The sequence below is a fragment of the Colletotrichum abscissum genome (assembly GCF_030869225.1).
Source record: "Colletotrichum abscissum strain IMI 504890 chromosome Unknown Scaffold_15.1, whole genome shotgun sequence".
NCBI classification, from domain to species: Eukaryota; Fungi; Ascomycota; class Sordariomycetes; order Glomerellales; family Glomerellaceae; genus Colletotrichum; species Colletotrichum abscissum.
In genome coordinates this window covers 102,926-122,802 of record NW_026850043.1, presented here as the reverse complement: position 1 = coordinate 122,802, position 19,877 = coordinate 102,926, and the positions used below count along the sequence as shown (strand labels likewise).

Genomic DNA, 19,877 nt, shown 5'->3' with positions numbered 1-19,877 from the left:
AACGCCTGGCAACATGCCAGAAGAGTTAAAAACACATTGAAGAGAAATACCGCAAACACCGCCGCGAGCGCTCACATAAGCGTAACCCTTCCCACGAACCCACCGAGTTCGTATCCACATGAAAGCCCTTTGAGAACCATGGGTGCTCTCAATCCCTCACCCAAACCTAAAACAACATCGGGATTACCAGAAGCTGCACCATCCTATGTAGTGCTGGCAGAGATTCTCCAACTTTGTCGCCTCCGTGATGAGCTTATTGACCTGGTTTATTACATCAAGCTCCTCGTTCGGCTTGAAGTCCTTGCCAGTCAACTTCTGAGAGACGCGATCGAGCACCTCGACGGCCCGAGCATTCTGGATTTCGGTGGGGTCCGGTCCGTTGTTGCCATTAACAACACTGCCCTCGTGTGCCATTGATGAGTTTGTTCTTGACCGGGAGCGCGCGACAGGGCCCCCGGGCATACCGGGATCTCCTGTGGCAAGCAGCTCCGACGGCGCCACGTCTGCGTCGAGAACAGAGGGACGGCGTGCTCTGGCAGCTTGCGGGCCAGCAAGCGAAGTCTCGCGTTCAGATCGGAAGTTAGGTCCCGCCGGACTGGCAGCATTAGTAAGGCGCCAGGTCAGGAGAGGATCGTGAATGAACTGCGAGGCGATTAGCTTGGAGGATTCAAGACATGGACTGGGAGAAGAAACATACCGCTTCCAAGACAGCCATCACGCTGTCCTTGTTGTCTCGCAAGACTCTCATGACATGCTCGCAGGTGATACGGAAGCTTCCCTCGATGTTGCTGACTTCCATGGCGTAGGTGAGCATGCGGGTCAGTCGGAACGGCACACGCTCTGGGTACTTCTCGCGTTTCATAGCCACTTCGAAGCAGTCGCCAAAGTCGATGTGGATGATCTTGCCTGTTACGCGGTCGAGCATGAGGTTGGACGGATGACGGTCACCAAGACCGAGAATGTATCCAACCATCGACATGACGCCCAAAGAGCGTGTGTAATTGGTGCGGCGCTCCAGCCATGCTTCTGAACTCTTACTCTTAAGCCACAATACCCGATAGAGATCCTGGCCAGTAGTATTGTCCAGTGCATAGCCGAACACTTCAACCTTCTGCATGAGAGTGAGGTTGTCGTAGTCGGGAGCCATCTGGAGCATGATGCGATGCTCGATATTAAGGAGAATCTTCCTGCTTTCACGGTATTCCCTTATTAGCACGTGAAGAGTGTCACTGTTGGGCACCCAACCCAGCAGACCCGAGTTTTGTGACAACGGGATAGCCGGGTATCGTTGGATGTTCAAGTGACGCTTGTAACATTCAGAATCGTTCGCCAACAAGGTATTGCACAAACCGAACAACTGCATAACTCGTTCGTCTTGGCGAATATCCTCGTGGCCCTTGAGCAAAAAGGCGTATGAAACACCATCGCTGCCGCTAATGTTGAGCTTGCGAGGCCTCTGCTTACTATTAATAACAGTAAAGGTACCCTCAAACTCCATGATGCGGACAATGGGTTGACCACTGCGGTAAGTTCCAGGCACAGCGAGATCAAGATCCTTGGCGGCCAGTAGCTTGGGCGAGCAGTAAGGTAGCTCAAGCGTAGTGAGCTGGGGCAACTGTCGTGAGATGCGCCGGAATACTTGATAGTAGAGATCCCAAGCCTGATTGAGATCATTGACGTCTCTGCTGGCCTCGTACTGACGGCACCACTCGCGAGCCTCGGTGAGATCTCTGCCAAAGGCTTGCGTAAAGGAGATCTCGCGAAGAGTCTCTGGACCGCGCTCGAGTTGATCATGAAGAGGCTCGAGAGTGGCAAACATGCCTTCGATGTTATGATCACCAAAGTACAGTCGCGATGCCTCCTCGAGGCCCTCGTGCCATTGTTCATGCCAAAGAACCGCGACCCTGATAAGCTCGTGGCTGACAATGTCGGCTTGGGAAACGAGGTTGGCGCTGTGTTGACGCATACTATCCATAATCTGAGCAGCAGACCTCGAACGGCGGGTGTTTTGCGAAGATTTCATCGCTACCGTCAGCGGGTAGACCAGCGCCTGCGGATGAGCCCTACCAACATCTGCGAGGAGGCTATGAATCGACTGCTGAACGCGGCGCGTCGGCTGGTTGATTCGAGCGATGAGCTGGGGAATGACTTCCAGCCAGGTGTCGACGCTGACATTGGTGAAACCTTCAGTGACGGCGGCATTAACATCGGCACTGGCACCATGCGTGAACCACAGTGTCAGAAGGCGGAGTGTGTCCTGCAGAGAGCTTCCCGCAGACAGCGCGATTGACTTGAAGAAGCCTCTGACAGCCGGAACCACATGCTCAACAACCATGTGATCAGTTCTCTCACCACGAGTAGACAAGGCCTGGACAATCTCAAAGTTGGCCAGAGCCCAAGCGTGCCAAGCCTTGTACCAGCGCGGGTTGTACTTGGTAGCCTGCGAGTACGAGGTCAAGATATCCTGGACGTGCTCGTACTGCCAGTTCTCCTTGTTCAGGTCGATGAGCCATTCACCCTGGCGCAGGTAGCACTTGGCCAACAGAACGGTCTGGTCGTAGAGTGCCTTTTGAGTCTGAGGATTCATCAGACTGGGGTCGATCTGGTGCGGGAATCCGTAGTCACTCGACAAGTCCATTCCATTGGGAGCCTGTGCCGTGAGATGCGCCTTAGTCGCCTCGTAGCGGTGCGCCGAGTCGTTTGTAAACTTGCGCAGGCAGTACAAAGTGCGCTCAGCAATGCCAGAGGTACGGAACGCGGGCTGCTGACCGACTTCCCACTCGTACTTGAGCATAGCATAGATGACCTGCGATGGGATGTTTCGCGGCATGGCGGCGTTCGGCTGCTGTCTCTCGTTCCAGTAAGGGATCAAGGTCTCCAGCGGAGCCTCGACACCAATGATTGACTTCAGAGACTTTTCGGCCAGGCCCATGCGACCAGACTTGCGGCAAAGGTTGGCAAACTTGATCCACATGTGCATGTTCTCCGTGGGCGTAATGACCAGATTGCGAAGGCGCAGCATTCTCTGCCAAACCTCCACGTTGCGCTGGCATCCCTTGAGTCTCGTCTCCCAGGTGCGCCGCATTGTCGCCTTCTTTTTGTCGTCTGTCTGCTTGTAGACGATGAGCTCTTCTAGCTCGGCCAGCATTTGGACTCTGACGACGACCTGATACGCGCGATTGTACGACTCACTAACCAACGCACTGAGCTCGGTATCAAGTCCCTCTCGAGCTTGCTGCACGCAATTGACAGCTTCCCTAAACTGATTGCGGTGCAGGGCGAGAATAGCGCCAAAGAAGGAACGATCAGTAGAGTACCGCTTCATGGATTGCAAGTAGTTGTCCATAGAATCCCACTTGCTGAGGCCCCATGCGGCGGCTGTTGCGAGCGGCGCAATGAGGCGCTGTACGTCGGGCGACGAGTTGGCCCAGGTTGTGCCTGCAATACCAGCAAGAGCTTCCCACTCGCCGAGAGCGTGTAAGCACCGCATTTTACCCATGATAATCTCGACAGGAACGGGCTTATCTTCCGGAACTTCCGACTCGCGCTTCGAGTAGAAAGCAAGAGCTTCCTCCCACCTCTCCAGCTTTTCGAACCACGTCTCTCTAAGTTGAATCCCCTCTTTGTAAAGTTGTGCTTTACGGAGGATACCGATGGCTGCGTCAGACTGCTGGAGTTGGTTGTTGATCACAATAAGAGCTTCAACCGCACCGCTGCTCTGGTCCTGCAAGAACTCCAACTCCTTGTAGTGAAGCGCCTTGGCGTAAGCGTGGCAACGAGCAGCCTCTCGACCGAGAACTCTGATGTCGATGGGCAGGGCCTTGTCGTCGTGTTCCATAAACTCGGCGAGGTTGAGCAGGAGGCCGAGCAGATCAGGGGGTACGTTCTCCGACTTGATGGCGCTCTCGATATTTTGAATCAGCTCGTCTTGGAATTGTTCGTAAAGCTCGCTCCAGCAAGACACGAAGGCGGAGTTGAATAGCTCGCGGGCCAGCGGAAGGTACGAGCTAGCGAGGGCGGCACACGCACGGAGCGCGTGGTTGGGTGATTCGGTGAGCAAGGTCGTGGAGAATCTACGAAGCCATTCCTGCCAATCCTCCTTGGTTGACTTGCCCTTCGTATCCCACGCCTGCTTGAGATGAATGGCATTCATCTCTAACTTCTTCGCACCCAGATCCGCAAAGGCTGCCTGATCATCGACCCGGTCGACAAAGCGGTCACCGCCGCCGAGATCCTGCGGGAGTACCTCGCCCTTTTGGAGCTTGTTGACAAGCAAGTCATAGTTCTGGTGCTGGATCTGGTGCAGGGCGAGAACCTTGTTGACCGTGCCCATGAAGTGAAGATAGTCTTTGCCGAGTTGCTGGATCAAGGCGCATAGCGTGTCTAGAGCTGCGATCCGCAGGGCAATATCCCCACTGCCGAGAATTCGAGTGAGGGGATGGATAATCTTTGCGGCGTAGTCGTTCAAGTTGACCTGATACGTAATCTTGCCAATCGTCTCAATCGCCTGCTTTCTCAACGGAGGGGGCTGCCCTTGCTTCTCGAACGTTCTGACAATAACAGGAATGATCAAGTGCATATACTCCTCGGCACTAGATCCGAAGACAAGAAAGGCGTGGAGAACCTTTTCAGAAGGCGTGCGCCGCGTGGTGGTGTCCTTCTCCAGCACGCCAAGCATGAGAGGCAGCAAGCCTGCCAGGTAAATCTTGAACTCGCCCTCCAAGGAACGAGAGATGGCCTCCACCAGGCTCATGATGGTCGATTGTAGGTTGGTCGTGGTGTTCCAGAATTCCTGACAGATCTCGACAATTTCAGGCAAGAAGTTGCGGATGTGCTGTCGGACGATTGACACCAGAGTAGCCAGCTGGCTGAAGTACGAATCCAGGCGAGTTTTGTCTGCGGCACGGATTACACCCAGGAAGGCGGGGATGATCCGATCAAGGAAGGACACACACTCCAAGCCAAGGGTGCGGAAGATGTTCATGATTGCCTCGATCACAGATGCATGATGACTCGAGAGGGAGTTGTCCTTGAGGATCTGCAGGAGAGCATTGATGACAACTGTCGGAAAGTACTCCTTGCTGGATGGAGTGAGACCAGTCATCATGAGAGAAATGTCCGTCATTTGCGTGGTCTCAACACGTCTCTGAGCATCCGGCCGACGCTGCTCCACTTGTTGGTACTTGTAGGGGTCCAAAGCTCCCAGAATACCCATCAGCTTGATGGTTTCCTGTCGAAGAGGTCCGCGTTGGCCTTCTGTTCGAATGATGCCTTGGAGTAGCTCCAGGAGCTGCGGGTATTCCAGATAAGGCTCAATCACATATCCGGAGTTGCTGGCCAGCTGGCCGAGAGCATGCAGGGCAGCCTCGCGCTTGTTGTTTGAGCTCTGATCTTGTAGAGCTTCAATGATGAGGGGCATCAGCTTGTCCTTGTATGGCAACACTTCCTCGCCTCCGACAGTGGCAAGCTCGCCAATGGCCCTCAGGATTGTCGCAGCCACAGCAGCGCTGGGGTCGTTGGCCTTGGGCAAGAGGACGGACATCATTGGGTCGACATATGGCTTGACCAGTCCTTGGGCGTTTTGAACCAACAAGCTGAGTAGCTTAGCACTCTCCTCCTTGTTTCTCGCAACATCAGAGAACTCAAGCTCGGTAAGAAGCTGGATAAGGGTCTTGCGCAAAGAGGGGATGACGTATGCCGGATTGTATCGGGCAAGACGACCAATAATCGAGATTGCAACCTCTCTGATGGCAAAGACTTCATCGTTGAGGGCAAAGAACAAGGTGCGGATGTTCTCTGCCTTGGCCAAATGCCTATCGAAACGCTCGTCGAGGGCAGCAAGGACTGTCCGTCTAATATTCGGCTCAGGGTCCGATACGCCCACAGTAAGCAATCGCTCTATCACATCGCCAACGACCTGCAGTGCATGATAACTAGTCTGGTTGACAATGGGGTCGCGCACGTAAAGCTGGCAGCAAGTAAGAGCAGCAGCCTCTCTTGTTTCTGGATCTTCATCCTCAACGTACTTCACAGCGACGTCACGGACAAACTCATTGAGAACGTGTCCCGTGAAGTCAAAGCTGCCAAGGGTGTTGAGTGCAAGCTTGACCTCTGCTTTGCGATGCTCGTAGGCCAAAGGATCTTTTGAATCCTTGGGAACAGCGGGCACAGCTGTAAGAGTGTTTGGGTGAGGGGCTCCCAGGGGCTTGAAAGGTTCTCCACAAAGGACCATGCTGAGCATATCGAGCAATCGGTTCTGGATGGTATCCTTGGCCGGCGGGATGTAGAAAGCCATATCGACGAGGGCCTGCGTCAGTTTTGGTGTCAGGTCGCATTCGAAGATTGGGTCGAGGAGAGCCTCCATGTATTTGCTGAGGGTCTGGCCAACGGCAACAGCGAGGCGACTTATGCACTCAAAGACTGCGTCGACCGAACCTCTCTTGCGAGCTGCCAAGCTTAGCCCTTCTCTGACGTGGGTCATAACACCGTCGAGATACGGGGCGATAGCGCTCTTGACCGAGTTTGCGATGTTGCCGATAGCAAGAAACGCGTCGTTCCTCTCCTTGTCCTTCTTCAGCATACCAGAGAGGTAAACCATGAACTTGTGGAGGTAACTTCGGTCAAACTCTGCGGGAGAGTAGCTCGCGAGGTCTGGGATAAGTAAGACGACGGTCTTACGGATGGTGACGTCGCGGTGGTCCTTGTAACGCAGGACGATTTCGCAGGCTTCAGGGTAGTGGTCCTGCATGAACATGCCGCCTTGTTCCAGAAGCTCCTTCAACATAAGAAGAGAGGCGTGGATGTACTCGACGGTGCCGTGCTGCAGCCCGCGCATAAGTTCGGCGTAAGCCTTCTCCATCCACGTCTGCTTGAGTTCCTGGTCTCGCTCTCTAATGATCCGGAAGCATGCGGCGACGGTTTCTGCGGAGGTGGCGCGGATGAGGTGGCGATTGTCTCTCAAGCTGTTCCAGATGAGGTCCAAGACCAAGCCGACATAGTTGTACATGAGTGTAGGTGCCTGCCTGGCAAGCTCGCGCAAGACAAGAGCGGCACTGTATCGACGTTCCTCGACTCTTTCGCTCTGCAGCCACTCGAGGGCCATCTGGGTTTCGGACTCGACCAGCTCGCTTATCATAGAACCGCCTGGCCGGCACATTTTTCCCAGAGCGATCGCGGCGGCCTGCATGGGGTTGATATCCTTGCCGCGCAGGATGGTTTTGAGGTTCTGGTTGAAGCGAGCAAACATTTTTGTCGATTGCTCGGAAACTTCAATATCGACGAGGGCATCGAGGGCGTAGACGCCGCCCAGGCGTTCGGAAGAGTCATTTCCGTGGGAGATGAGCTGGGTGATCTTGTTGTTGACCTGACCGTAGATGGTGTTGAATTGATCGAGGGGAAGGTCTGCAAAGGTGGGCTGTCAGCTTGCTGTCGCAAAAATGATATGGTGCCGAGAGCGGGATGGAAGGCTTACCTCGATGACAGACTAGCACCAGCTCTCTAAGCTGCAGCGCTGCACGCTTCCTGACTTCGTCTGAGGATCTTTGAGCTGGTTAGAAGCTGCTCAAAAGGCGAATCGATTTTGATGTTGACTTGGTGTTGGAGATGGGGGAAAGGGAAAATACCGAGACCTCAAGTCCCTGACAAGATTGTCAAGTCGCTCGAGGGCGATCTGCTGTTGGGTCGCCATGGCTCACTGGCTGGCGCACCCGAGCGTTCGAGTATCAGAATGGGAGAAACATCGACTGAGTATAGGAGGAATCGGATCGGGTCGAGGGTTTCTGGGGTTCGTGGTGCTCAGCGCTCGTCGTTTGGTGCTTGTTCGCAGTGGATGATTGTCAAATGAGGAGTCGCGCGCGCGATGGAACGGTACACAAAGAGGGGATTGTCAAAGTGACAGCTGTACCAAATCCCACTGTCCGTTGCGATGCGAAGTGGTGGAGGTGAAAGAGAAAAAGGTGGGAGTGCTTGGGTTGCACAAACAAGGTATGTGATGAAGGAGGTCTTTGGGGATGGAAGTGACGACGGGAGGTTCAAAAGATGAATTGACCAGGCCAGGGCAGTTAGTCTGCAGTCTGCAGTGACGGAAAGTGCGACACGGGAATGGAGGGTCAACCATGGGGGAGCAACGGCGCAAGAACGGAAGGTACCTTGATGCACAGTTCCCACACGGTACCTGCCGGCTCACTCTACTGCGTACCTCAGCAGTGCTTAGCTGCCACTGCTGCCCAGATTTGACCTTGCCCCGCTATACCCCGCACTGTTCGGCCGGTCTCAGCCCCACCGTGGCACCCCCATTCCTAAACCAATTGCCCCGAAGCTTCAGCGGCTGCAGCCTGCGATGGGTGGTGGCTTTGGTGGGTGGGAGTCTCTCGGCTGACCTTCCCTCGGTTGCTACCCCTGTAGCTTCCCATTCCTAATGCTGAGTAGGTACCTAAGGTGCTATGGGACCTGTCCACTTGACCGGTTCCGTTTCCCCGTCTTCTTATCTTATCGTTCAGGAATGCGCATCCAGGTGTTTCTTCCGTCGCGACTTGAAGTCTTGGATCAAGACACCACCCGAGATTCAACATCACATCTCGCGCAACATTTACAGTACCTTAGGACACCAACGGCAAGACACAAGCAGCGAGACCACTCTGCTCTATATTGAAGTAACTGCAGCATCCGCCATTTTGACTTTCGCAGTCTCGCCCATACGTCTCAACTCCATAATCCCTCCTCCCTCAACCACTCTTCCTTCACCATGGGTAACGATGGAGGATCCATTCCTAAACGTCGCGAGCTGGTCAAGGAATCCGCCCGCGCCCTCACCGTCAGCGAGCTAAAGGCAAACGTCCTCGAGTCCCTCGGTCACGCTTGGAGCAACGATCCTCTATCGAATCAACCCCTCGACAAAGAGAACATTGTGTCGGACTGGCGCGGTCGCCTATACAATTACGAATCCATCCTCCAAGGCCTCATGCCATCCGACGACAGCACCGAGTCGCCACCATCTAATCCCGAATCCCAAGAACTCACATTTGCTTCGACCGGCATCAAGTCGTTGCGCGATATTGTCAAGCTCAAGTTCCACAAGCATACACCACCAGGCACCAAGAAGGATATCTGGGTCTGTCCCATCTCTCTCAAGGAGCTGGGCCCACAAGTCAAGTCCGTCTATCTGGTACCATGCGGGCATGTGTTTGCCGAGGTTGCTATCAAGGAGATCCAAGAGTCAGCATGTCCAGAGTGCAGTGAAGAGTTCAAGAGCGAGAACGTGGTACCAATCTTGCCAACCGAGGAGCGCGACCTCAGGAAACTGGTGCAAAGAATGGACGATTTGACCGCTGCAGGGCTTACACACGGCTTGAAGAAAGACAAGAAAGCTGGCGGCAAAAAGAAGCGCAAGGCAGAGGATGATGCCAAGGAAAATGGCAACGGCGACAAGCCTGAGAAGAAGAGGGCTACGGATGATGCAAAGGCTGCAAAGAAGGAGAGCAAGACGAGCAACATTAACAATCCAATGGCCGCATCATTAACAGCCAAGGTCTTGGCTGAACAAGAAGAGCTCAGCAGGCGGAGGAAGATGGCATCATCAAGAGGTTAATTCTGTCCCAACTGGGAAAAGGCCATGCTGTAACGCAAATGAACAAACAAAAATGATACCCCTTGGCCCCTATTCCATGTTGCTCACCCTACGCGAAGAATCAGAGACCACCATTTGCAAGTACCGAAAAACGTTTTGGCCATTCCTAATGCATCCTTTCTACTCGGTCTAAGGCAGACGAACCTGACGCCAAGCTAAGCAGACCCAATGCTGAATTCTTCCTGGACACACGCTGCGTGCCGTTGCTGCCTCTACAGCTCATCCTTGCCCTTGGGCATAGGAGGCTCAAGGAGCTCGTCACAGGCGGCAGGAGTGCCCACCTCCATCTTGTAGACGCACTTCTCCGACTCCGTGACCTTCCAAAGCTCCTCCGTCTCACTGCAGGCCAGCCAGACATCTGTACGTCGCTGAGGGCCATTCCAGCAACCCTGGCCGTTCTCGTACCGCATGACCATGCGAAGGCCCTTGCCGAGGCTCTTGCCATCGACGCGCTCCTCGTCATCAGCCATCTCCTTGTCGATGCGGACAAAGTTGCCCATGTTGGTGTGACCGCCGCCCTTCTTCGACTTCTGGTTGGTCTTGTCCATCCAGCAGAGCTCGTACTCGTACTCGCCAATCTCGGTGCTGACGCACTTGTCCCTTAAGATGCGGAAAATGTCATCAGTGCCGTAGTCCTTCTCCAGATCCTTCTGCTCGGTCTCCAGCTGGTGCTTCTTGTCAGAGAGATCGTTGTTGGCCGAGTTGAATGCCTCGCGGGCAGCCTTAACCAGGCGAGACTCGGCACCGCCGTTGTTGTTATCAGCAATCAGGCCATTCTCAATCATCCAGACTCTGAAAGACAAGAGCTTGCCGTGGATGAACTCGCGGATGCCCTCGGGGAGGTAGGCCTCGAAGTTGTAAACTAGGCATGGTCAGCCATATTTTTTCACCATCAATCTTGTTCAAGGGTCTCGCGTACGAATGTCAGTGTCAGAAACGTCATCCTCCTCGAACTCCTTCCAGTTGATGCCTGAAGACTCGTTGTCCTCGACAAGAACCTCCTTGATGTCGGCCTCGAGGCCATCGGGCAGAGGGTCGTTGGCAAGGTTGGCAGCGTAGTCCTCCCAGCCCTTGACGGCGCGCTTGACACCCTCATCGTTGAAGTTTGGATTGTGCTCCTCCTTGAAGCGGCTGAGAATACCCTCAAGCTCCTTCACCTTGCTCTGGAGCTCGTCGCGGTGGGCAACGACATCCTCAAGGGTCTCGCGGAGTTCGGTGACGCGAGTCTTGGCCAGGTTGAGCAGAGTGCCGAGCTTTCCGCCGGATCCCTCGCCCTTGACAATCTTGCCCTTCTCAGAACGCTCAATGTCGTGCAGCTTCTGCTCGAGCTCCTCCTTGCGGGTCTCGAGACCCGCGACCTCGTCCTTCAGGCTAGTCACCTTGGCCTCGACACGACGGCGGAGCTCTCTAGACTCCTTGGCCATCGTCTTGCGTCTCTTAGCAGCCTTATCGATGGCGTCCTTACGCGCAGTTTCAACGCGACGATACTCCTTTCCGATCTCCGCACACTTGTTGGCGCACTTGAGGCCTCCAACCTTGCTGTACTCCTCGCTTCCGTCGCAGCAGACGTCGTAGTCGCAGTGGCCATCGTTGACGAACATGAAAGGCACATAGGCGCCAATGTGACCTTCATTGGCACACCAGAAGCCCGGGAGGGCATTGGAGGTATTGGTCGTGCCCGTCAGGGAGCCGGCAAATGGCTGCTGAGGGGAGAGGGGGTCGAGGTGAGCGCAGGCAGCAGTGCCAGGCTCATCGGAGCCATCAGGACAGTCGCAACTATTGTCATTGACCTGGCTGAAGCGAAGTTTGATTTCGGGGTGGCCTATGCACTTGAAGGAGGGCTTGAGCTCGAAGAACTTGGCGACTGCAAGGAATCATGTTAGTGACAGATCATGGACCTTCAAGACAAAGCTTCAGGCCAATTGGTCAGGTAACAAAGGAAGGGGAATGTAGAGAAAGAAACCCTGTTCCATTTCTCCCATATGAACTTGAAATGGCCTAATTGCTCCATTTGGGTGAGACTTGGATGGTCGACTGCCGACTGATACTCACATTCAGGACCGACACCTCTAGGCAAGCTAGCTGCAGCGATGGGCGCAGCAGCAGACACAAAGGTGCCCAAAAGCACCATGCCGTAGCTTTGACGCATCTTGATGGTTCTCAAGATATCGAATCGATCATCAATCCGTGCGTTTCGATCGTTGTTGTGGGATTTGTTGTGGTTGTGAAGCTATCCAGATCCAATCCAAAGTGACAGACTGGAGGGTTGGAAACGTGAGGTATTGTACACTACCTATGGAGAGGAAGGTACGGGACTACTTCGTGGAACTTCCAGCTCACCCAAAACGCCTAAGGTGGGTTGGGCTGACAGGGGTGTCGGAGCTGGCGACTGGCAGCTGCAAAGACGGTCACGTGTCAGTATCTCTATCATCGGCACTGTCTGCCCCACCAGCTCTTATCACTATGGGTTCTAATTGGAGACTGCTGCCAGTCTTGAGGATGGAGCACTGGACACTTTTTGAGCGGGAAGGATCGGTACGTACCTGCCCAAGCGACGAAGAAGGTACGTATCTTATCCAGATACCCCTCCATCCAGTACGCGGGGCACAATGACTTTGCAGCATTTTTGGTCATATTGAATTTTCGTAGTCTGGACATCTTCAATATCGGAGCAAACCTCCGCGTCGACCACCACCGAGGCCTGCAAGGTGTTTGCGAGACACACAGACCCGTCAACATGGCTTCCTCAAACTCCTCCACTACACCAGCAGCTCTGAATGCTCTGTCCGACACAGCTGTCGTCTTGATGCAGCAGTTGGAGGCTGTTCTCCAGAACATTAACAGTGGCAAAGACACCCCTCAGCAGACTGATACCTCGTCCGTCGATGCCTTTGCTCTCGCTCGTGATTCAGCTACCCTGATCAAGGCGCACTCGACCAAGATTTCCGTTCTCATCATCAACGAACCCTTCACACCCTCGGCCGTCATCAAAGTCCTCCGAGAACTCGTTGGCGGCCCGATTCCCGGCATCGCCACCGCAGGCCAGGCTTGTGACGCAGACCGATATACGGCTACTGTTCGGAAAGATCTGGCTTGGAAATGTTACACTGTATTGAAGGAGCTCCGCGGTCTGGTTGAAAAGATCCCTAGGGATGGCAAGATTCTGTCAGCAGCGCAAAAGTCAGGCTCCACGGGTGCACCTGGCAAGGGCAGTATGGCTGCCACCGGTGTTATTTGGTCGGCTTGCGACGATCTGGTGCAATTCGCCACCGGAGGTATCGGCGGCTGCTTCATCAAAAAGGTTGAAGAGTTCAGGGCGACGCTGAAGGATGTCATGGAGGAGCTCAAGGAGTGGGGTGACGAAGAGCCGGAAGACGACGACGATGACGACAACGACGATGATGATGATAATGCCGTAAATGATGCGGACCACGATTCGGCCCTAGGTTCCATGATGCCCTCGGCGCAGGAAATGATCGACGACATGATGGCGAACCAGGGGACGATTCCTCGCGACGACCCCGACAAGATCCGCGAGCGTCTCGAGTCCTGTCTGAAGCGCGTGAGACTGACAACGCTGCTCTATCAGGCCATCATCAAGCGACGACTCAAGACACTACCCTCCCTTCCGGCCGAGAACTCGGATATCCCTAAGCGTCTGGACGAGTCGATGCGGGTCCTCAGGAAACTCCCGCACATGTTCGACGAGCTTGCCGGCGCATTCTACGAGCTCTCACCTGATGAAATCGATCGAGTAATGAAGCTGTGCTTCGATGAGATCGTTGGGCTTTCGGAACTTCTCAAGTCACCTTGGACTGGGGAAAGCGATGAGTTTTCCCAGTGGGTTGGCAAGTTCCAGGCTGAAATCAAAAAGGGTTGAGCCGCCCAATTCGGCCTGCACACACCCAACCATGTGGTCGTATTCAGCTACACACGGGAGCTAGCGCGGCCTCGCCCTTCATCCGCCTCTTCCACGCGGGTATAAAGTTGCCTTGCGTCTTATGAAGGTTTGGTTGACGAGCATGAAACATGTTCACTTCGCCTTACCTGATAGCTGCGACAAGACTTTGATTGGTCAGTTGACGCCAAGCTGACTGTCAGTCGCCGCTCGTGAGGGTGCCAGTCTAAGACATTATGACTTGGAGTCTTTGAGGGGAAACGTCACCTGTTAGTGTGGGGGAGCAGCGCGGTCACGAGAAGACGGCCAGTCATCCGTTACTTTGTGTACATATTGCACATGGCCTGCAAGCCAGCTGCCTGGTTACAGTACGCCGTAGATGTGACCTTTATAAAGTCGTCGGGCCCCTATAGCAGAGATGAATATCATAATCAAGATATGCACACAGAGATGGATCCGGAAAGGGGACCAGGCAATGCGCCAGGCGTGCCCAAGAGCGACCGTGGTCTCAAAATTGCCGTACGGTTCACTTAACCTTATTCTGTATAACGTGGTCATCCTGCGCTGACGCAGTCTAGATTATTGCCGTGACCTTGAGCAGCAAGATTGCTCATATCGCCACCGACATCTTGACCCTTCCATACAACCGCTTCTATCAGCAAAACACGTTGCTACCGATATTAGCCATCGCCAAAGCTGTTGAAGATCGCGAATCCGACGAGGAAATTTCAGCACAACTGAAGCGATGGCGAGATCGAAAGTTGAGCGAATTTCAGCTCGTTCAAGTTGCTGTAAGTCGCCAACGCCTTCGCTCTGCGGGATCATGTACTCACTCCTCGCAGAGCACCTTGATTTCAGCTGCCGTCATCGGTTGCTTTTCATGGCCGCCTCCCGACTCATTGCACTGGCTCAGCCCAGCATTTTGGCACGCGAGCATCTCCTTCTCCCTCTTCTCCATCCTCCTCGCTGCCTCCGAGCAGTTCATCTTTCAGACTCTTCATCGATCCCCGACGCCGCGTAATGTTGACAAAGACCTCGCCATGATCCTCTATATACGTCGCAGCAGGACTGTCGAGCCCATGCACTCGCCACTCGAGGAGGTGCCTCCCATCCCGCAGATCCGTGCCATCAAGATTAAGAAGAAGGGCGGGTGGATCCCAAAGGAGATGCCGTTTGTAGAGGTTCGGTGGAACATGATCTTCACGTGGCAGGCGCCTATGATGTTAATGGCCTACTCGGCCATTTGCTTCCTCGGCGGATTGACGGTGTACGTTTGCGCGCCATTGTATGACGGCCAGGGATGGGTTGGAGCAAGCAAGGTTTGATCACCCGGTTCGCTCTTTTTCACGAGCATCACTGACCAACCCAGGCCGCCGTGTTTTACCTCGTCAGCTTCTTTTTGTGTGGCATCACTTTCATCTGGTGCGCATTTTGGGCATATCGGTTTGTCGACTTGGAGGATCCCTAGATGCTTCGGTCGCCGTGGCATGCAACATGAAAAAGGCATCAAGATGATGTGAGCTGGGGTCAGATGCTGTAGGTAGCATCCGATGCTAGCCACACAGTCGCCGAATGACTCACGCCGTCCCTGGAACACACCTTGGTTGGCGACGATTTAGACTGTATTGGAGTAATTCATAACAGCACGTTAGACACATCACCACATAGACTCAACCCCTTAATCTAGAAACCAGTTTTGACAGCATTCACGTATTATTCTGTCCAGCGTGTTGTAGGAAATCTGTCACAAATCATTCAAGAAGACATTGGGAAAGATGTCTTGCTCAATTGAAGAGATTGTCAAACACTATGAATTTGATCCAACAATCATTCAACGCATCGCAACGCGAACATCCAAACCTGCACTTTCCATCGAACCCCCAAACCCCGAGTGGCCACAACATTTCCAAGACATTAAGTCTCTCATAGAGAACGCCATCGGTTCTGTAGCTGTCAGCATAAGCCATGTCGGCTCGACATCGGTGCCAAACCTTCCCGCCAAGGACGTCATCGACATTGACCTCGCCGTCGAGAACCCGACGGATGAGGCCGCCTACGCGCCCGCACTTGAGAAGGCCGGCTTCCAGTTCCTCTTGCGCGAGCCCGAGTGGCACGAACATCGCTTCTTCGCCATGCACAGGCCGTTTTCCTGTAACCTACACGTCTTCAAAGTCGGGACGGCCGAGTTGGCCAGACATCTCATCATGAAGGAGTGGTTGATTGAACATGACGATGACAGAGATCTGTATGCAAAGACCAAGACGGAGGCCGCAGGCATGAGTAACTCGCTGGGTGAGACTGTGATGGAATATAATTTTAGGAAAGAGAACGTCATCCGTGCTATCCTTGAACGGGCATTCAAAGCCAAAGGATATCTTCCGTAGATAGGCAGGTTTGTCGTTCGAGATGAGCTAGCGTATGTCCGTTGCGAAAAGGCAAACAACAAGTGGGAGAAATGATCCACTTTGACACAGCGAGTCCATAGTGTATAGTGAAACTTCATCCAATTCTTCTCGTACAATAGAATCCTCTAGATCCCGTCAAGCAAAAATGGAAGCTGGTCCAAAAAGACGCCGAAAGACATGCGAAAGCCAGGCAGCCTGGATCAAGCGCCTGCGAAGTACAGTCCCAGAAAGACGGGGTGAGCAAGTTCGGCCGACTGATGCAGTGCACGCAGGAATTCGATATCTCCGCAATAGGTTTTAGTCGACCGAGCATATTAACCTAGAAGCGACGAGACTGAATCATCGAGAACCACTGTACGTGACGCTTTAGCCTTGATCATTACATTTCACGTTCATAGAGATTGTCATGAAGCTTCTGCGGGCGCAATGAACCAATCGAAAGATCATGGACATATGTCATGATACTTACGCGGTACCGTCTAAGAACGGCTCTTCATGCCTTGCCGTACTAGCTCCATACGACTTAGCCGGTATAGTTAAGTGTAAATGGCTCTTGAGCTCATGGCGAAATACAAGAAACATTGCCTTTTGACGAAGTTTTGAGTAGCCCCCTAACAGGTTTCAATCGCTCTATTGCTATTTCACAGAGCTCTCTCTCAGGAGCCGCGACAGTAGTCCAAGTTGTGTCTAAGTTGTCTATGTTAGGATTACAGGAATCTAGACAGACCATCTGCTCACCAAGACGTGGCTTGTGGCATGCGTCAAAGATTACACCCAAAGCTTGAATAAAAAGAATCAGGTAAATTTTGCCTTGATGGGCTCGAGAGTCTACAGCAACTCGTTTTGACACTTCCCAAGTTTTTTCCGCCTTTAGAGTGTATAGTTCTTATAACCTAGTAAGAGTCATCATGTTATTGGTATGGTCAACGAAAGGGAGTCTCATCGTAAACTTTGGTTCCCCATATCTACCTTATCTAATGACAATTCTATGGGCATATGACTAACCTCAGTAAGCCCCGCCTACTCTTCTCGGTCTGTCCAAGACCGACAGGAACATGCCTTGCCTGTTTACAAGTGATACGGACCGGTCGTACAATACTGTATTTGGCCGAATGAGACTACGGCCCACCCTTGAAAGCTCGCAGCAGCGAATACGCGGCAGTACGGTAGGACCGTTGCGGTTAGTGAGTCTCCCAGCTGTCCGAAGGCCGAAGGTCTTAACAGGACCGAACCGGTGTTTTCTTGAATAGTCCGAAGTGTTTCACAGCGATTTCTCCTCATGCTTACAAGCGGCGCGCTTGACTCGGAGCAACCAATGGAAGCCAAAAGCTGGCCGGTGCGACCACAGCCACACGGGAATCGGCTCCTAGTCTTGACGTCACTAATGCCACAGCGCTCTCGTAAAGCCCGAAATGGATGTCGGCTTGCGGGCCATACCCATCGCCGAGTTGTCGCGCCCATCGAGATGCCATCACCGTGTACATCGCGACGCATATCGAGCACAACGTTTCAATTCATATCCTACTAATGCTATAGATACCCTTCATCACCCAGCAGGCCTGGCTAGCAGAGTGGCTTGTCCAAGCTACACAGTTTGCAAACGCTCTCACCAGTACGCCAATCTACTATTCAACTGCACCACTCCCAATCACATGTCTTCCCTCAAAGTTCTCATCTCAGGTGGAGGCATTGGCGGCCCGGCCCTTGCGTTCTGGTTGGCAAAGCTCGGCCACGATGTAACCATCCTTGAGCGATCCCCTTCCCTTCGCGTTCAGGGTCAACAAATCGACCTTCGAGGCCAAGGAGTTACTGTTGTGCGCCGCATGGGACTCGAAGGACTCATCCGCGACAAGGTGGTCAACGAAGCTGGCGTCCGATTTGTCAACGGCAAAGGGAAGACACAGGCGACCTTTGAAGCAAACAAATCTGGTGTTGGCAAGCAGGGCTTTACATCAGAATTCGAAATTATGCGCGGCGATTTGGTTCGGCTGCTTTTCGATAAGACGACTGCACTTGGAGTGAAGTACATTTTTGGTGTCAAGATCGAGACGTTCGAACAGGATGCAGGCTCGGTAACGGTCCACCTGTCAGACGGAACCACGGACACATTCGACCTGCTGGTCGGAGCTGATGGTCAGGGATCCAAGACGAGACGGCTCATGCTCAGCCCTGGCGAGAAGGATCCGTTCTATCCTCTTGGCGTGCATATGGCCTTTTACACCGTCCCGAAATGGAAGACGGACGACAACTACGCCACGGTGTGCGTGTGTCCCAAGAAGCGTGTGCTCTTTTCCAGAAACGACAATCCTGAGACGACCCAGGCATACCTCGCCGTGTGTCCACCAGACAAGCAGACGGAGAAGCTTCTCATCGAAACGGAAAGAAGCCGCGATCTTGTACGGCAGAAGCAGGTGTGGTCAGAGCTCTTCAAGGATGCTGGCTGGCAAGCCGACCGCTTTTGCGATGCGCTCAACGAAGACGGTGTTTCTAACGACTTTTACTGTGTCGAGATTGGACAGATACGCATGGGCAAGTGCTACAAGAACCGCGTGGCCCTTCTTGGAGATGCGGGATATGCACCCAGCGTCTTGACGGGCCGGGGCACGACATGTGCGTTCATCGGTGCCTACGTGCTCGCTGGCGAGATCTCCAAACACTGCTCGGGGTCTTCAGGGAAGGCGACGGACGGTATTCCTGCCGCCCTCGAGTCATACAACAATGAGATTTTGGAGCTCATGAAGGAAGTTCAAGACATTGGTTTTAAGCCGTCCTGGATCTACCCCAACTCGTCGTGGGTTATTTCAATTCTGTACACGATCTTGTGGTTGGTGTCTACTTTGAGGATCGACAAGATTCTCCAGCGACTCCAATCAGATGATGTGCCGGGCTGGCAACTTCCTGATTATTCTGGGCTTGCGTACGCCGAAGAGAAGGAAGCCAAGAAGCTCGCTCATTGAAGGGAATTGGGGGCAAGCGAGGATGAGTTGTGGTGTTTTGTCATGGTCTGACTTGAATTGGCGTTTCTGAGGACTCAGCGGGTTGAGAATTTGCACCATTGAGTTTGTAATATCACAGCTTAACTCCAATCATATTACACACTATCTTTTTCGATGCTTCATGGTTGAGTAAGAGTGTCACGTTGTAATGGGGAAGCAAGAGTGTTCTGGGCTCAGCTTACCAGAGACAATGTCGTGATACAACTGTAGCCTCCGCGCCACGGCGAACATAGCCACCACGCTTTGTCGGGTGAAACGTACACAACCTCAGGACGCGTGGTAGATCAGCTGACCTGTATTCTATGCAGTTTTAGGAAGTAGACTGTATCGCTAGTTGAGTCCTAGCAACCCCAACGACTCTACAAAGATGTCGGCTTCTGAGGTCGACTTTTTGCGATTTTGCAGAGAGCGAAGGGACAATCGGCTGTCAGATGTAACAGGCAGTTAGGCTGGTTCCACTTTTGGTTCCCCAGGGAAAGAGCGCACACATTTGCGCTGTTCTTCGCCATCCCCAGACAAAAATCGTCACAACACCACCAAATCACAAAAATATCATTCTAGGATGGTGTGAATAGCTTCACAAAGATCCAGACATGCTGTGAGGCATTGAACCACACCCGATTTGAACGGATAACCTTTCGATAGAGCCGAAGCTGGAGTCGAACGCGCTACCGTTGCGCCAGCGGTCCTTGTTGGGACACTGGGCGAGATAAGTGACTAGGACGGTTCCAACGAGGAAAGCGGGGACACGAAGCGGGGTACACAACTTCAATGGATCTCATATGCATATGTACGGGTCGCAAACATGTGGTTTGGACCAGAAAACCCTTGCATCATTTTTTCCTGATTTATACTGTCCATCTGTCTATGAATGGTGTTTTAACTGTGAGAAACTGAAGCACCAGGGACACTGGCCAACTCCTAGCCATTTACACCTTAAGCCAAAGGTAAGT

At 53.3% G+C, this 19,877-nt stretch overlaps 7 protein-coding genes across 7 annotated transcripts; 5 read left to right on the top strand and 2 right to left on the bottom strand.

Moving 5' to 3' along the window:
• Positions 1-183: 183 nt before the first annotated feature.
• Positions 184-7,687, bottom strand: CABS01_06996 (FAT domain-containing protein; the record flags this gene model as incomplete). Its single annotated transcript, XM_060540361.1, has 4 exons — positions 184-642; positions 698-7,401; positions 7,472-7,539; positions 7,623-7,687. The coding sequence occupies 4 exons, from the start codon at positions 7,685-7,687 to the stop codon at positions 184-186; spliced, it is 7,296 nt and encodes a 2,431-aa protein (XP_060403246.1).
• Positions 7,688-8,743: 1,056 nt separating this feature from the next.
• CABS01_06995 (uncharacterized protein) lies at positions 8,744-9,586 on the top strand (the record flags this gene model as incomplete). The annotated part of the gene is made up of 1 exon (XM_060540360.1): positions 8,744-9,586. One exon carries the CDS (start codon positions 8,744-8,746, stop codon positions 9,584-9,586), a length of 843 nt encoding a protein of 280 aa, XP_060403245.1.
• A 251-nt stretch (positions 9,587-9,837) lies between these two features.
• CABS01_06994 (glucosidase II beta subunit-like protein) lies at positions 9,838-11,774 on the bottom strand (the record flags this gene model as incomplete). Its single annotated transcript, XM_060540359.1, has 3 exons — positions 9,838-10,487; positions 10,545-11,489; positions 11,678-11,774. The coding sequence occupies 3 exons, from the start codon at positions 11,772-11,774 to the stop codon at positions 9,838-9,840; spliced, it is 1,692 nt and encodes a 563-aa protein (XP_060403244.1).
• A 588-nt stretch (positions 11,775-12,362) lies between these two features.
• CABS01_06993 (uncharacterized protein) lies at positions 12,363-13,505 on the top strand (the record flags this gene model as incomplete). The annotated part of the gene is made up of 1 exon (XM_060540358.1): positions 12,363-13,505. The coding sequence occupies one exon, from the start codon at positions 12,363-12,365 to the stop codon at positions 13,503-13,505; it is 1,143 nt and encodes a 380-aa protein (XP_060403243.1).
• Positions 13,506-13,973: 468 nt separating this feature from the next.
• Positions 13,974-14,991, top strand: CABS01_06992 (uncharacterized protein; the record flags this gene model as incomplete). Its single annotated transcript, XM_060540357.1, has 4 exons — positions 13,974-14,042; positions 14,102-14,314; positions 14,366-14,842; positions 14,893-14,991. The coding sequence occupies 4 exons, from the start codon at positions 13,974-13,976 to the stop codon at positions 14,989-14,991; spliced, it is 858 nt and encodes a 285-aa protein (XP_060403242.1).
• A 307-nt stretch (positions 14,992-15,298) lies between these two features.
• CABS01_06991 (uncharacterized protein) lies at positions 15,299-15,907 on the top strand (the record flags this gene model as incomplete). Its single annotated transcript, XM_060540356.1, has 1 exon — positions 15,299-15,907. The coding sequence occupies one exon, from the start codon at positions 15,299-15,301 to the stop codon at positions 15,905-15,907; it is 609 nt and encodes a 202-aa protein (XP_060403241.1).
• Positions 15,908-17,580: 1,673 nt separating this feature from the next.
• Positions 17,581-18,885, top strand: CABS01_06990 (oxidoreductase; the record flags this gene model as incomplete). The annotated part of the gene is made up of 1 exon (XM_060540355.1): positions 17,581-18,885. The coding sequence occupies one exon, from the start codon at positions 17,581-17,583 to the stop codon at positions 18,883-18,885; it is 1,305 nt and encodes a 434-aa protein (XP_060403240.1).
• Between the last annotated feature and the right edge of the window lie 992 nt (positions 18,886-19,877).